The 17371-nt window shown below is 45.8% G+C and overlaps 1 protein-coding gene across 1 annotated transcript in view; it reads right to left on the reverse strand.

The window, feature by feature from the left end:
- The window catches only part of PSMB2 (proteasome 20S subunit beta 2), a 132323-nt gene that overhangs the window by 101188 nt on the left and 13764 nt on the right, over positions 1 to 17371 (reverse strand). The window contains exons 2-3 of the mRNA XM_069622598.1: positions 10085 to 10207; positions 9520 to 9590 (exon numbers count right to left, since the gene is read on the reverse strand). Of these exons, the coding sequence (XP_069478699.1) occupies positions 9520 to 9590; positions 10085 to 10207 (194 nt within the window). The remainder of the gene's footprint in view (positions 1 to 9519; positions 9591 to 10084; positions 10208 to 17371) is intronic.

The following is a 17371-nucleotide window of genomic DNA, read 5'->3' on the forward strand; positions in this document are numbered from 1 at the left end:
AAAACAAAAGCAGATTGTTCTTCGGATCAATTTGGTACTTCAGGAAATTGAGGATGGACTACTCCAACATGATTCTCGTACCAAAAACTAGGAAATCCTGTGCGGGGGGCTTCCAGTTTTCCTACACTGGCCGCTACTCATTGGAACGCACTCCCTACTCATCTAAGAATGATCGAGTCCCAACAAGCATTCCGCAAAGCCATTAAAACCAAGCTCTTTGTATGAAAGGTAAATATCTATGAACACCTTGTATAACTGCCTTATTATCGTAACGCTGATCATACTTGTACTAGTCTGTATCTGTAACTAAGAGACCACTGGTTGTCCATTAACATTTTAATCAAAACTTCTTACAAATTCTTGTAACAGCGCCTCGATGCCCCGGGCTGCAAGTGCGCTTCACAAATGCAAATAAATAAAAATAAATCTACAAGGTTATCGAAATGAAAATACTCCTGCCAAGTTTGCAAGGACATAATGATTGCTTACTCTCACCACACCTCGAAACTCGAACGGTGTGCCTTTATTCCATTTGGACATCCAGAGAGGACTATAGACTACTTCCTTATGGACCGGAAGCCAAGACTGGGCTGTAGAGGGTGTTCCACACAAGGAATACGTGGCTGGGTGGCAATGTGTCTTATGGGGCACGAAGAAGATGGGAGTGAGCCGGATGATAATGGGCATGAGGCTCTGTCGTGTTTCCGGTTTCTTTCTTCAATTTGTGCTGCTCTAGTCTAGCCGTATCCGGACTTCTGGCGATGCGCGGCACACCACAGATCGCGCCTGTGTGCAAGATAGGAGGGAGTGTGCATGGCAACAGCTCCGCAGGGGAGACTGGCTTTATTTGCAGAGACCTTTGATGAGACTGGCAGTGGCACAGAGGGCGGTTCTCATATGTGCTAGTGTGGTGGCTCGCTCAGTAAATAGGATTAGGGCCTTTATTGTTGATCACTTTTTATGGGGGCATACTTCCGTCCTCTTTTAGAAGCCCAATCCCTTTTAAATCCAGGAACACGCACACCCTTCAAATGTAATTCTGCAAAAGAATGTAGCGATATGTGTGGGGCCATATCGGCAGATACCACATCCAAAATGACTGGGGAGAGGGGGGTGCTAGCAAGTCACGGGATAACCTCAGGAGAAAGAGCCTAAACTTGGACAAAAACAGCAATGCCTACTTCAGAGAACCCATGCTCTTCCGAGTAGCACTGGCCTCTTCAGCCAATAAGGGAAGATATCGGCAGCCGAGGGCCCATGCTATGGAGCTCATCCCTTCAAGCAGGCATCTCCTGCAGCAAATCTCAAACCCTTTGCAGCTCCGGGGGGTGTGGGGGGGGGGGCAGGGCAGAGGGAGAAGGGGGCCTGGTGTACATACCAGCCCCTCTCTGAAGGGCCTGGAAGAATTTAGCCCAGGATGGCTCTCTTGTAGGAGTTGCAGGGCCAGAAAAATAAAAAGGAATGACCAGTGGAGTTCCAGGATGGAGTCAAGTCCATATTCCTTCCTACAAAAAAATGTTAGAAATCATGTATGCCTTAGGAGATCCAATTTCTCTCTCTTAAGAGCACTGCAGAAAACTGGGTGAGAACAAGGCGTGGAAATGGAAGGGAGACGGAGCCGAAGGAATGTGAGCAGCAGGATTCACGTGGGAATATTCGGGAAGAGACTTGGAGGCTTGCGCCCCTGCTTATTCTTTGGGAGAGGACCGGCTGTAGACACTGCCGACGATGCTCTTCCACGGAATGAAAGGTTCGATACTTTAGGAGAAGGAAGCCAGACTGGTGCGTCTTTGATAAGAGTAATGAGCATGTGGCTGGCAGAAACAAAAAGGCACCATTCTTCTGGACTTTGTTCTCAACCAGTTGGGTAGCAGAAGGTTTTGTGCAAAACAGAGAAAACCAGCCACGTTGTGGTTGTGAACAGCCAGGAAGGCGAAGAGAGGAACTGTGTAGATTGTAAAGTCCCATGCAGGAATATGTGCTACCCTCTATAGAGGAAGGATAGCAAACAATTTAAAATACAAAACGCTTTGCTGAAGAGTCCTGAGCTTAACATGCATTTTACGATTAAGAAAAATATGTTTCTCAGCTATGACTAGACTGCAATTGTCATGTTGGGCAAAAGTCCAGCTTAAGAGTCATCTTCTGGCTCATTGGCCTGACCCGAGGGACACAAATCGGTTTTCTCAAATTGTGTAATCTGCACAGGGGTGATGGTACAGACCGGACCCCCGGCCCTTGCGACCACCTTCCCCCAGCACAACACCCACTTACTCCCCACACATACGTATAGACAGACACCTAACACTCCCCTGGGCCTCGCTGTGCCCATCAGCCCCTGAACGCACTCGTGTACGGCCGGGGCGTGACAGTTAGATTAAGAAAGACCGCTATGTGCGGGCAGTTTTTTTCCATGAACAATTGAAAACTATTTTTGAACGTAATACCGGTGGGGGTACCATTCTTCAGTTCAACAATGGGTTTGATCAAAATATCCAGCCAATGGTGGGTCTTCTGAACAAGTTGGCTAGTGTAGTATCACATCACCTCAGAGATCAGAAAACTGATACGACTCCATAGAAAATGGTCCTTCCATGAAGCAGCTGTTTGAGCCAGAATACTAGGCACATGGCCAGTCCCACAAGCAGGCCGAGACAAAAAAGGAATGGTCAAATAAATATCTAGGAGTTCAGAAACCACACCAATAGCAGCGAGGAGGCATGACAGGCGGCCTTATCCGAATGGCCTAGCCAATATTCAGAGATTCAATCCGAATGGCCTAGCCAATATACAGACTGGACAAGCTGGCTCACTGAAAGAAGACTCCTGCACACTTGTACATCGGAAGAGAAATGAAGCAAAAGGCGTAACCAGTCTATTAAAAGTGGACTCTCGGCCCGTAGGAGGCACCCATTTGCCATCACTTGCTCCCCCTCTCTTGTCCCTCCAGCGCTGTTACTACTGTGCACGGCCTCCCTGTCTTTCAGCCTCTTTCCAGTTTCTCCTTCCGCACTCGAGCACCTTGCCCATTCTCTGTTCGCCACAGTGGTCTTCGCCCTTCTCTCAGCTTGGGGAGTTTGCTCTGAACCTCACACCCCCTTTCTTACACCTACAGTGAACACTCCCATGGCCCTCTTTTTTTGTGAAGATGTGTGCCCCCACTCCTTTCCTTTTTCATTACCCCACTTCATGGTTCCCGCCAGCTCACATACAGGTAAGGCGAGCCTCAGAAAGGTCGATCGTAGAATGAAAGCTTCAAGCAGATGACCGGGTGCCCCCAATAGACTACGGTGCTAAAGGTTGCACAGAAATGCACTAGGAACAACACAGTTAACATCAGATGTCTGGGCTGGCGCAGGTTACTACTAATGCAGCAACCCAGTGAGCACCTGTCCACAAGCAGAGATCCAATGACTGCCTAAAGTCTGGAGGGGTCAGAAGCATCCCGACGTTTCTCATTCTCCTTTGAAGCAATCATCAAGGTTCCTTGGGAGGTTACTTTTTGTTTAAAAAATGTATCATTTTAAAACATGATCGGCCACTTGGAAACGGCTCGATTGCGACAATTAGAATAACGTTTAAGCCACCGGACACGGTGCCTTCTTTAAAGCTGCTTTAGGTGCAAGACACACCCCATTAACTTCTCTCGGCATCAGTGAGAATCCCGTTCTCCCCCCCCCCCCCCGTGGAAATAGTGAGTCCTGCGTGGTGGAATGATAGGTACCACTTCCACCACCAAGACTGCCAGGGACTGCCTCGCTGCCTTCTATGTAGCCACTTGCGCCAATGCCGCAACCTACCGCCCCCCCAAATACCAGGCAATCGCTTCATTGGCAAAATAAGCATCTTACTAAAAAGAAGAGCTGCCGGGTTAACACCTCAATCCCAGCACCTTGAAGTGGCTTGTGAGCACTATACAAATGAGCCACAATGTTAAAGCAACTGTGACACTAAGCAACACGGGCTCCGTTTGAGACGAGAATGTTCATATCCCGAGTGTTTTGCATTGAATGAAGACTGGCGAGGGAGGAACAAGCACACATTTATTTAGCCGTGCTCATTAGCCAGAGGCCAATAAGAGCAGCCGTCTACGTTAATCGTCATAGAACATTTATTAACCACAGATGATACAAAGTGAAATTGGACCAATAACATAACGTTTCCTGAAACGTTCAAGTCAAACAAAATATATACTACTGCCCAAAAATAAGCATGCAATGTTGGGTAAGATTGCACTGCACGCAATGTGTCCTTCGAGTGCCCTTTGCATATGTAACAAGAACAAAAGGCTATCGTGTACACACTGGGTTATATAAAATGAGAACGTATATTTAGAGAATTAACAATGCACTTTAAAATGTTTTTGGATTTTGGTTACAAATGGAGCTCCAAACGCATGGACTCTAAGGAGACCATCAATTCCTTCGTTTCGGCCATTTTATAAAAGGCTAGCAAAATGCACATCGAGATCACACACACATACATAGCAAAGAAAGAAGGTTACTATCTAGGCCTGGCATAGGGGTCTTCTGTGTATCAATCGGGTATAAAAAGCACACACCGAATACAAACGGTCACACGAAACTTGCTCACAAAATGGGACCGATTCCATGCAAACACTTCCTGCTCCTTTCATCAAGTCGCACTGCACTGCTCTGCTCTCCCAAACACACACCAGGCGGAGGCTGCTTACTTCCAAACGGAAGCACTACTTCTGACTCGTCTCCCGAGGCTTCATTCAAGCTGGCCGATCCGCTCCCATTTTCGAAGATCTACGTTCGGGTAAGGGTCTGCAACCTTTAGCCCTAAGCAGACTAAAACCTCTGGAGAGGCGCAGGTTGCAGCCTGCTCATCTACATAAACACCATCCGAGGAATTCTTGTGTGGACCCCATATTATATTGCGCCTTGTTGGGTCTCAGGGAAGGGGCTCTCACACCGAGGATCGAGAAAAACACAAGAGGCAAACGCACACACGCGCGTATACAGCGACAGGAACCTGAATGAGAGTAGTTTGATGCACGCGCTCCTAATAAACGTTGCCACCCTCCGGGGGATTCAGATTGGGGTGGGGGGATAAAATGAGAGGCTCGCTCACAAAGAGGACAGTGACAGGAAACCACACACACACACACACACACACACACACACACACACACTCTGCAGGCGGTATGCACACCTACAAGGTCAGCGATAGGCCCATGAGACACTGTGGGCCAAGTATACAGTGACAGTACGCACAAGCAGAGTGAGGTGGTATATGGTGTTCTGGACACTCCTCAGACTCAAAAGGCCATCAATGTAGCGGAGCAGATGCGAACATCAAATCGTGTGCAATCCTTCCGATACTGTAGATGATACCGAATGCAATTTTACCCAAGGAGAAGTGACCGAATGTATTTGACCGAAAACTGTAGTTAATGTGGTATAGGTTTAGTACATAATAGGTGGGGGGTAAAGGGAGGTTTTGGGGATTGGGGGGGGTTGCCTCCCACATTATAAAAACAAAATAAAAAAAATTAATTAGATTAGGGGGCTCAATCCCTGCACGCCAGGATTCAGAGTTGCGACCTGAAGCTCATAGAACTCAGTGAGCTCTTCTAGCTCTCTTTTACACACCATGTAACATGACAAGCCATCAAAGGGCACACACTTGTGCTGAGTTGACAACGGCCAGCAACTTCATTTAGTCAGTTTGCACGCTATTTCTGCTACTGATTGAGAAGAAAAAGTGCAGGGGCTGTTCAGTCAGTGTGTGAGCAGAGAGGGGCACACGGTGTAACCGCAACCCTAAAATAATACTTCAAGTGCAGTAACTAGGGAGTGCAGGGACCCATGATCGCCACCAGTTGCAGGCCTTCCCGTCACACAGATCCATCCCCTACAGCGGAAAGCGCAGCTGAGCAGCAGACATCTGCCCAAGAGTCAAAGACCTACAATGAAGTGAAGGGTAAAGCCCAGCAACCCCATGGGTGGGCAGCTTTGACCATTTTGGAGCTGCGCTTTAATGTGACCCACGCAACACTGCTCTGCATGCCACTGCTGCCCAATCTGCAGCGGTGCCACGCCCCAGGAGGAAACATGAAAGATTCCCAGGGCGACTGGAGCCAATCAGTCAAGTAATCTACCTTTAGCACCTCTGAAGGTGCAAGAGGGATCATCCAAACTAGGGGGCCTGGACTCTGGATTAGCCTAATGGGAACCAGAAGGGGAGGAAATCCCACTGCCTGCCATTGGTTAGGAAGGCAGACAGCGGTGCGGACACGGCAAGTTCACTGCAGGTTCTAAAATACCCACAATACTTTTCACAGCAGAATGTTTGAACCCCGTTCAGATAGACTGCTGAAAAGGCACTACCATACACAAGCCAGGAAACACCATCATCATCTGCTCCAGCACCCGTTTCTGGGCAGCTGAGAAGAAGTGGATTGGAGGTACCCTAGGAGAAGCTTGGACTGTTCCCAAGGCACAGGACCTGCCACCAATCTCTCGCCAGGCTAAAACTCCAGCTGGGGGTATGGGAAGGACCTCGCGAGGGCAAAGGAAAGGAAAGGGGCAGGGAAATTAACCCAACCGGGGAACACATTGTTGTAAAAGAGTTCAAGGAGCCAAAGCTTACTAGAGTGCAGGCAGGTGCAGCATGCACAGACAGAATCAAGTGGCCTCTCTGCTGACGTTCCATATTCAGCATAGGTGAATATTCTCTGCTACAGGCAAGAGGTGCACTAGCCGCCATTACCCTCTAAAAACAGACAACTACTCCCAACTAAAGCTAGGAACCAGACACAAACCAGTCTACACCTCTTGCTTCTACTCGCATGGCTCCAGGTGCATGTGCAGATCACAGGTGCCAAGGAAACAGCTGTAAGGTTACTGCCTTTCGTGGTAGGTCACAATCCAGAGACGGACACGGTTTTAAGGCATACTCTTCATGTACCTGTGGAGGTTAAACCCTATTCTAAACAGAATAAAAGGGCGCTTGTCAGGATGTCTCAACAAAAACGGGGTCCTCTGACCGGAAATCCAATCCCAACCTAGTTTCTTTTCCCATCTCTAGAAGGGAAAGGCACAAGATGGGAATTTCCCCAACCAAAAGGGCTGGCTGGTGGTTTCTGACCCTCACCTCTTTTGGACTCTCTGAGAGCCTTGCCTAGGTTCAAAGTTCCAAGTTGTACAATTCAGGTACTGCTGAAATGCTTTCAAAAGGCACCAGCCACGTTTCTCTCTTCCTTGTTAAAAATATCAGTCTCACAGTCTCTCCCTTTGGGTTGAGGGGACTGTCGTCTTGGTTGCTCGGTCTGTATTTCTCTGAGTCTCTTCCTCCGCCCACTCTGGAGCTTTGCTTCTTTTTTCCCCCGCTCTGGGGTTCTCTTCCGCCCCCCGCACCCCCACTGTAGGGCTCTCCTTTTCACTAAGGTTTTCTTACTTCTCTCACCATTATGGGGCTGTTTTCTTTCTCCCCCGACTGTGGGGCTTCTCGGTGCTCTCCCCACTGTGGGGTCCTCGCTTTACTACCTACCTACCTACCGATTCTCTGCCGCCACCATTTACTTTCTGGCATGTGGGGTTCCTTGGGCAGGGGGTCACGTCTGTCCGACGCGGCGCCGCTTGCGCAAGTTGCTAACTGTGTTCTGCATCGGCTGTTGCTCCTCGGCTCCCGCTTGCCTCGTGGAAGGATAAGACTGCAGCTTCCCCTCAGGTCTGTGCCTCAGCGCTCCAAGGTTGCTCGCTTGCTTCCACTTCACCAGGCCAGACCCTCCTGATGGCGCTACAGATTGGCTCTTTAATTGATGCTCTTCCAAGGATTGGTCCACTCGCTCTTCCGCCGTCTCCAGCGAGGGGGCAGAAACCACACATCAGCTCACGAGGGATCCTTCTTTCCCTGTGTATTAAGCATAGCAGACTCACCTCCCTAGTAACAAAGGGGAGGCGATCCCCTCCCTTGGGGAGAGGTGATCTCCTTGGAATGGTCACACCGATCTAAAGAGGAACTTAAAGACAAAAATGCTTCTTTTAACTAGCATGAATTAGTGCTTTCAAATTTTCAGACGCATGGACGACAAAAAGACCACTGTTATTTGCCTAAAAATACACCCATTAGGAATAGGAAATACCTTTTTACTTGAAAACAGGAAGTAAAACACTCCACTTCTAAATCTTATCTGGAGACTGGAGAAGTTTTTTTGTCATCACACACATAAAACTAAATAAAATACAATAAAGCATTGTAATGAAACAGAACAGAAACCAAACACCTTTGTTAGTTATGTATAAGATTTTGATATGTTCACCAATGAGGACGTGGCAGTAGAGAACACGGAGACAGAAATCCATCACCCACTGTACAGACCAATGAGTGAGTGGGATACCTGTAACCAAGAGATCCCTGCACGAACAAAGCAGAGAATGTGCAATTAACCCCGGGATATTAAAGATTCGAGGACCAGGAGAAAAGGGATCTCCTATGCTTCAGTCCTCACCCAGTGAACAGGAGCCAAAGCTGGGAAACCAGGGGCAGCAGATAGCAGAACCTCCACATGACATAACTAGAAGGTTTAATCCCCATTATATGATCCATTAGGCATTAAAGGTCTTCTAGCCGAGTGCTAACGCTCCTTTATACACAATCCCGAATAGAGAGTTAACATTAAGTAGGTATGTTTATATGGCACTAGTCCAGGGGAGTGAAATGTAGCAGTCATTCTGTTTCCCAGTAACCAATCACTCTACTGACCATAGGTGAGTCTGTGCAAACCTCTGCTCCCATGAAAGCGCTCCAACGATTGTCAGCAAGAGCGAGAAGGGCGTCAAAGCAGCATATACACTGTGGTTACTCGCTCGCTTTACTGCAGCAGTGTGTTCCTTGATTTTTTCTAGCAGTGTAGCATGCTGCAGGATCTCAATGTCAAGGCAGCAGTAACTACGCCAATTATTTAATATTGAACCGACATTTCACCATGTCGTTATTGACCAATGTCAATATTGACAGAAGTTAATAAAAAAAATATAAAAAAAAGAAAAACCAAAAAGGTACCACAGTGAATGCTCTGGGGTTGGTCGCACGTTGATAAGTGGGGCTATGCATTCACTTTCACAAAGGAGAATAACATTTACCAGAGCTGCTACTGGTCAGGTGCAAGTAACTTAGCCAGGCCAGTTTCCCTTGCCTTAGTATATGCTCTAGCGTCACAACCAAAGCTTTGCTGTGGGGCGGGTACATCAATGCAGCGCATTCGCAAACTTAACTGCCCCAAAAATGCTATACCCCTTCATTGCACCATATGTGGGGCACCCACTTCTCGCTAGGAGCCTGTGAATAGTTTCCCATTTGTATATTCATCGAGAAGGAAACTAAAGAACACAGAATGAATTAAGAAGACACATCTTCTCTTCTGGAACTGAAAAGGTTTTGGAACGAGTAAACACAAAAGACAGTTCCTGTGTGGGTGTCAAAGGGAAGAACCACCCCCACCACACATGTGCGCACACACACATTTCGCTTGTCCTTACTGTTACTTACCCGACTTCGAAGGTAATCTGCCAGGTTCCTGCGAGTGAAATTTGCTGCTGCAGAAGGGGACAGCTCATAACCTTACCGAAAAAATAAATAAAAATATATTGATATATGCATATGAAAAGGACTTCTGCAACGCACAGATGAAAATGTAGCCTTAATGCAGATGTCAGTATCGTACAGGTGTTAAAGGTCATTTAGGAGTAGACAGAACTGTAAGAATTAAGTCATGCAAAAGCTGACGCAAGTCTTCACACCATAAGCAGTACCTTTTCATGTCAAACTAGAAACAGGAACTCAAGGAAAAGGCTTATGGGAAATTGTTCCCCAATGTAAGAGTGTTTATGGTTGAAAGATATATATGAGAATTCCAATAAAGAAAGATAACTGGTGTGATAAATGTGCATGATGAAATCCTGCATCATCCACCATATGTGGTTGGGGGGGGGGGGGGAGTTGAGAAAGTGGCCTAAGGTGTGTGCCCCCTAGGGCTAGGGCTAATGGAGCTTCCCATCCATTCCATAGTAGTCCGTGGGACTCCCGACCTCCATGTGCAGATGTCTATACCCACCATTCCTCATCTTGTAAAGTTGAACATTTTTCTGAATGTATTCAGCAAACTGCACAGTGTCGCCGGCTTCCCCCACGCACAAGAGCAGAATCTTCTCGCTCATCTTAAACATTTTGTCATGATCTGCGAACAAAAACCATAAGGAATGTTTAACAAAAGCTGGACCATGCACACCATGTTGAATCTGCAAGAAGAAAAAAAAAAAGGCACAACAATGGTTTCCCTTTAGCCATTACGTGGCATTTCTTTCATCGGTCACCATATTGGTACTGAAGATCAGGATGGCAGGACAACACATTATACACACAAACCGCGTTATGGCCGTGCATGCCATTGTGGGACCTTTGGCACTTGAAATCTGCGAAATGAACTCAATGGAAACGTGAAGAAATAGTTGTGTAGGTTTGTGGTCAGAAGAGAAAAGGGTTTTATTGCTTGTGACAGAGCCATTACCGTGGCCTCGCAAGGAGGTGGCAAGAGCCTGCGTTGGCAGGTTCTTGAGCCGGCCCTAAACCCAAGGGATGTGGCAGTGGAGAGATATATATATATTATATAAGCAAGGCCCTGGCACATGGACCCTATAATAAGATGGAAAGAGAATGGTTGCCAATATTGGGAACTCCCGTCCCCCTGCACACTGTTTCCTGAAAAGCCAAATGGTATCGAGCACATTTTCAGTAGCAGTACATATATTTACAAAATGTCAATAGAAATCGGTAAAGACCATCAAAAGAACTCACTTAGACTACCAATTCAATGTCACACAACTTATTTTTTAATTTTCAAATAAAAAGCAGCTGAACCAACGAGTTTCGAGAAACAGTTTTCTTCAGGGGTGTCCAAGATCTATAGAGATTCTGAAAATAATCATTAAGAGCCATTAAGGGTGATGTCCCCTCGAAATGATCACAATATAATAAAAAGTTTCAAAGACTTCTAAATAGAGTAAGCTTGGTCAAGCTCCCCTTCTCTTCAGTGACCCGATTCAAATGTCGCAAGAAGGCCTCTGCAACTCATCCAGAACAGGATTGCGAGACTTGTCCTTGGGCCTCAAGCCCAGGGATCGTTATCTTTCCAGGACTGAAATCTCTGCACTGGCTCCCAGTTGCTGTGAGGATCAAGTTCAAAACCCTTTGCATTGTCCACAAGGCCTTCTGGGGCCTCAATACCTCCAACTCCCTCTTCCTAAATATCTTCGCTCATCCACCTCCAACTCCCTCGCGGTCAGTCGCTTCCCCAAGCAACGAGTTTGGTGGTAGATCTTCAGCTGGGGCCTCCCTCTGGAACAGCCTCCCTGAAACTTGGAGCACCATCTTCAGTTCCGGAAGCACCTCAAGACCTTCCTCTTTGCTTTGGCTTTCTCTCCTCCTCTCCTCTCCTGAACCCCTGACTGAAACTGCACTGGTTACCTTGCAACCCTCCGATCCTGGGCATAGGTGCCCTCCCCCACCAGCTACACACTTGCACTGCCTCTCGGGCAACCCCTGCACTTGGGGGCTGTTTCTGTATCCCTAGAGTCGCCCCAGCTCTTGACACTTGATGTCTGCACTAACCCCTGCACTTGCCAATAGCTGGCCGAACTTTCACCCAATTGTTTTATTTATTCTTACTGCTGATCCTATGTATTGCACTCCCCTTCCACCGCACTTTCCCCCTCACCCATCCCTGCACTTGCGCAATCTCATTTTCACCTGGCCTAGTAAGAGGTCCGTCTTCCCTCTGTTCCCCATCCCTTGCCTCGTCGCACCTTGAAACACTTGTGTATAGGCGCGTTATAAATATCATATCTGTTTCTCAAAACGCGTTGCGTTCAGCTGCTTTTAATTTGAAAATTAGTTGCGCGACATTGGTAGTCTAAATGAGCCATTTTGTCTGATCATTTACCAATTTCTATTAACTGTGGACCAAGAGGGGCCCACCCGCACCTGATACTTACCAGGACACCCCACGTAGCAGGGATTGGATCGACTAACACGAACACTGGCATCAACCATCCTGATACGCGCCAAGCCCATGCGGTAGAAGTGGGCAGGGTTTACCCCCACTACATATGCCAGCCTTTTCATCCTACACACATGCCCTGGGTATGTGAGACCAGGACTGGACAAAAAAATGTGATGCAATCCTGGCTAAGAGAGGGTAATATAAACCGGGAGCAGGCAATGTGTTCTTCTGGGGGTGAGGTCAGATGTGGGCGACGACCGAGAGATCAGTTGAAAGGAAGGAGTGGCAGACTGTGGAACTGGTGTATTGGCTAGGGTGGGAAAGTTGTTCTGCTGTAGGTGTGCGAGTGGTTTGTGTGCCAAGTGTGTTTAGAAAAGATTATTATAAGGAGTGATTGTGAAGTGAATGGAACCGAGTGAGTAACTGGGAGGGAGGGAGGAGTGGTGGTAGTAGTAGTAGGGAGGAGTAACAAAAGGGAGGAGAGATCTAGAAAGTGTGAACGACATCAGAGCGATAGGAGAGAAAAGAGAGCAACAATGGTAAGGGAGTGTTGAGAGCGAGCGGAAGAGAGAACACAATGCTGCATGGTGCCTGAAAAACAATCCCATATTTCCTGTAGAACACGAACAACTTGCTAGAGTAGAGACAGTAAGGAAGTTCCTAGTCGAGTTTAAGTTGAGTTTAAGGAGAGAAGGTCCAGTGACTTTAGGTCATCACTGCAGCAAAGTGTTCAGCATACTAAAGAGAAACAATCACTAGCAGTAACTTGGGGATAAGAACGCCTTGGCTAGCGAGGAGGTGCAAAGACGAGAGAGACACAGAACTAGGGCCCACATTTTAAATAACCCTCTCCGACACGACACATGTTAATTGTTTTTATACAGCATACATCACCAACGTAGTGGTCTTAAAGCAGTGAGCCTTCTTTGTGCAAAAGGAAATTGTGACATCTGCTCAGAGGGACGTTAAGGCAGAGTCTGTGCAGTAAAAAGGAAACAGGTCGAAGGTGAATAGGAAAGGCTGAGAGTGGGAAGTTAGTGAACAAAACAGACTTAACTTACAACAGACTGGGAAAAATAGCTGTGGGAGAGCGACGGTGATCTTTGGATGACGTTTAGTAATTGGTGCTTTAAAGATAAGGCCATCTAATCCCGAGAAGGATTCAGAGCTGCCTGTATTGGCAGGTAAACGTTCGTGGATGCACATTGGCCTGGAGATGTGCTCAGGAGTTGCCAGGGCTTGTAGCCAGGGATCTGGTAATGCTGTGCCTGTTCACCGAGGTGCCGAGGGAACACAATAAGGAGAGTTAAAGAATCTCCCTGCTCCACACCAGTATGGCCTTAAGTGGAGAAGAGAGAATAAGCGTTCCACTTGTATTTCGTGTATTGGTATGGAAATATTCATCCATCTAATAAGCGGGAGCAATTATCATGAAACTGCAAGGTTTTATGGATTCTGTCCCCCAAATGTCTGGAAGTGATCAACGACCACCGATGAACTTTCAGGTTGAGGACTCACTCCCGTGTCTCTGGCAGGGGAGTACTTCCGTTTTGCGAGCATAGATGGTGCAAACCAGCAAGCTGCCAAGTTCTTCGAGGAACAATCTACCTCATACCAGGACCCGGTTTGCAATTTGCAGACATGTTGGAATGTATAATGCAGAACATTTTTGGGATCAAAAACAGTCATACGCCGCTAATGAACCGTATTCAACCAGGAAACAGCATTAACTATGACTAGCTAAAAGTGGAAAGCCGACGGTACTTCTATCCTGGAACACACGTGGCTATAAACATCTATTTAACGATTTTGAAACACCATTTGAAAATGTCTTCATCTGTTTGCAAGAAACATGGCTATGCACACCGCCCATCTGTGATGATTTACTGTTTTATTAAATTCAGCAGTTAAAAACGTCAAAAGTCTCCCGAGTTCGGGCCTTATAACATTGGTAAGAATAACTCAATCTTGGTCATCTCCGATACCAATAAATCAAATCCATACGTGCAAGGGACCATCATGCACACAATGGGAAAAAAAAAAAAAAAATAAATAAAATAAAATACTACAGAGAAACGTCACCTATTGATTATAAACATCTATTGGAACCCATTGAAGATCAATACAGATGGGCTTATTTCTGCAATCTCACATCCAATTGATGACGCAATGTTAGCCTATAATAACTTAACTGTCATTTGTTGTGGTGACATGAATTGTACGTGGTTCCAATATAATCAATCCTCGAAAAATTACCAGCAACTCAAAAATTAAGTGCTCGAGGAAAGAGCAAAAAGATGGCAACTTGCCATGGGTGTGCCCGACCTCGTAATGTTAAATGGAAATGTAAAAGGAGACGTGCCCGCCAAACCAACTTGGTATCGAGATGCAACACATAGCATTCTCGACTATATATGTATCTCGAGCAACCTGGTGCATAAGCTAGTGGATCTGCAAATAAAGAAAATGAACTACAGAGATCATATCCTTCAATTATGCTTTATGATAGACATGAACCTGCCAACAAATTTACCTAAGGTTACCTTAGAAACAAATTGTCGCGGAAATCGTCTGCGACTGAGTGGCAACCAAATCCAGCGACTTGGGGCGATGTTAGTGAACAAACCAGCCAACCAAGGGCCTGATTATACTCCATTGTTGACATACTTTACCATCCCTGGAAAAACCTCACTAATTCGCGGTCGGACTCATCGGCACATGTATTGCAAGGTTCTACATGATGCTAAAAAGGCCTTGCGGAAAGATCTGAGAGTTATAAGGAAGCACACTTTTACGATGGACGTCCAAAAAGCGATAAAGGCAAGGCGTATGATCCATCAAAATTGGGCAAAGTCACATGCAGTCATAATTGAGCAAGATCGTGCTGAGTCCATTCTACACCTGATTCTGACTAAAAATACACGCGACATCTGGAAGATCCTGAATATGGAGCTCTCAAATTGCACCCCAACCTTAATAAACACCATAACAGGTGACGTTTGGAGCAGGCATTTCTCTTTGGTCTTTAAAAAACCTGAATCCGAGGTTTCGGCACTAGTGAGTTCTGTTGACACCCAGTGGGATGTGCAAATGGAACATGATGAAATTGTTTGTGCAATCAACGCTCTTAAGATCTCACGTGCTGCCGGACCGGACTTGATCTCAAATATCGATTTAAAAAAACATCCAAGTGAATGGGCAGACTTTATTGGCAATCTATTCATAAAAATCAGTCGGTCTAAAGAATTGCCTGAAACTTGGACGACCGCAATCGTGGTACCAATCCATAAGCGAGGCAGTTGGGACGATCCGAACAACTATCACCCAAGTGCCTTGCTCGACAGGATTGGAAACATTTTTTGGGTAGAATTTGCGCCTCCAACTTGCCAAATGGGCTGAAATGTCACAGACCAATTACATACGGCAAACTGGAATCACGAAAGGGACCGGAGTGGACGTAAATCTTATCTTGACGATTCTAAAACTGGACACCCTAAACGAGAACAGCAAGATACATCTTGCTTTCATCGACATGAAACAAGCGTTTTATGGTGTGAATCGAAGCTTATTATGGAAAAAACTGTCAAAATGGCAATGTCCGGCATCCATTTTAGAACCTATCATTGCTCTTCATGAGCACACTTCAATCAAAGTCTGGCTAACAACAGCGGAGTGTTATCCAAAGCAATAGCGACCCACAAGGGTGTTAAGCAAGGATGCCCCCTAGCTGCAGAACTATTCAAACTATTTCTAGCAGATCTCCCTATCTACCTGAATAAAGTCCCATGCTTCTCACCAAAAATAAATCAAATACCAATTAATTGTCTAGTCTATGCGGATGATTTGGTTCTGATGGACAGAACCCAAATTGAATTACAGCGCCTTCTATTTGGCCTAAAATCCTACATGGACCTAAACCAATTGGAAATAAACACTCAAAAAACGAAGATTATGTCCATTGGAAACATCAGAAGCAAAAAAGAAAGGCTTCAGGTGGAAAATTGCTGAAATCAACTTAACAGCCGTTGATTCAATAAAATATCTGGGGATACAATTTAACAACTCCATTTGTGAACATCAATGGGGGGCAGAATTAACATCCAAAATGACGAAGTTAGCATTGCAAGCTGTAAAAATCAACAAAAACTTTGGAAAATTCTTGTTGGAACCCGTACTCAAATTTTACTTACAAAAAGTAAACCCAATAATAATCTTCGGTGCTGGAATAGAAGTGTGCAAACTTGGCATGCTTTGGAAGGACGCTTTTGGCGGAAAGTTCTGCGGCTGCCACAGGCAACGCCGATAACCATTTTGCGACACGAACTAGCGATTAACTATTTATATGAGAGTGGTTTGGAATTCAATCGCAACAATGCGAAAAATGGACCTAGTATCATCGGCTCCGGCATATAAAATCTTTGCAAACAACAGTATTACAAACAACTGTGACCTTCTCAGTCTATGGTTTCGCAAACTGTCGGCTTTCCTTACGGCAGCAAAAATAAGCAATCAAGAGCTGCTAAATCGCCCACAGCTTGCAAAAAAGAAGCTTGATAACTGGACATGGATTGTCAACAACGAATTGAGGTCAAAATTAAAAATCGGCAGAAGAAATGGGAGATGTTCACAGGAAATTAAATGAACCAGCGCGGTATCTATTGCACTGTCCATCTCGTTATCACCGAGACCAATTTTTAAGGTTTTGAGTCCACGCTTTAAAAACCAAAGAAATTCTTTGGCAAAGAAAGGACAAAACCATTGATGACAATCTATCGACTGAAACAGCCAAACGCCTGCTAATTGAATGTACTCAAACTGTTACTCAACGCTCATTACATCTGGGAAACTTTGCACCTCTAGATGAAGATATGGAGACGTGGTGGGGTCGGATTATTTCAGGATGCAATACAAGACTTGTATGTGCAACTGTGAATTACTTTGAGTCGATCCTGAAAGCGGACATTCAAAAATAGAAACATCAGTGGGAGATGGCCTCAGAAGACTGGTGGAGACTGCTTGTGTATGCCATATTGCTTTTTTCTGTTTTTTCTTTTGTTTGGTTGTTTATCTTGCGATTTGCCTTTTGTGTTTGAAACAAAAGTTTGTCTCTTGAAGTCAAACTAAATGAACCGTATTGGAACATTAATGCTCAACGCTTGTTTGACGTATGTACTTCCGTGTTAGTCAGGGGCAGAAATGTCAAGTTGCATGGTACTAACCAAGCTGGGAAAGTCAAACGCAAGTGTACATTTTGAGGCCACCAAGTGCCTAGACTATTCTATCAGAGATGACTGGCCCTATTGCCAAGTTATGCGTGTAGACAATACATTTATGTTTTAACAC

Source organism: Ambystoma mexicanum, chromosome 11 (genome assembly GCF_040938575.1).
Source record: "Ambystoma mexicanum isolate Mex_15411 chromosome 11, UKY_AmexF1_1, whole genome shotgun sequence".
NCBI lineage: Eukaryota > Metazoa > Chordata > Amphibia > Caudata > Ambystomatidae > Ambystoma > Ambystoma mexicanum.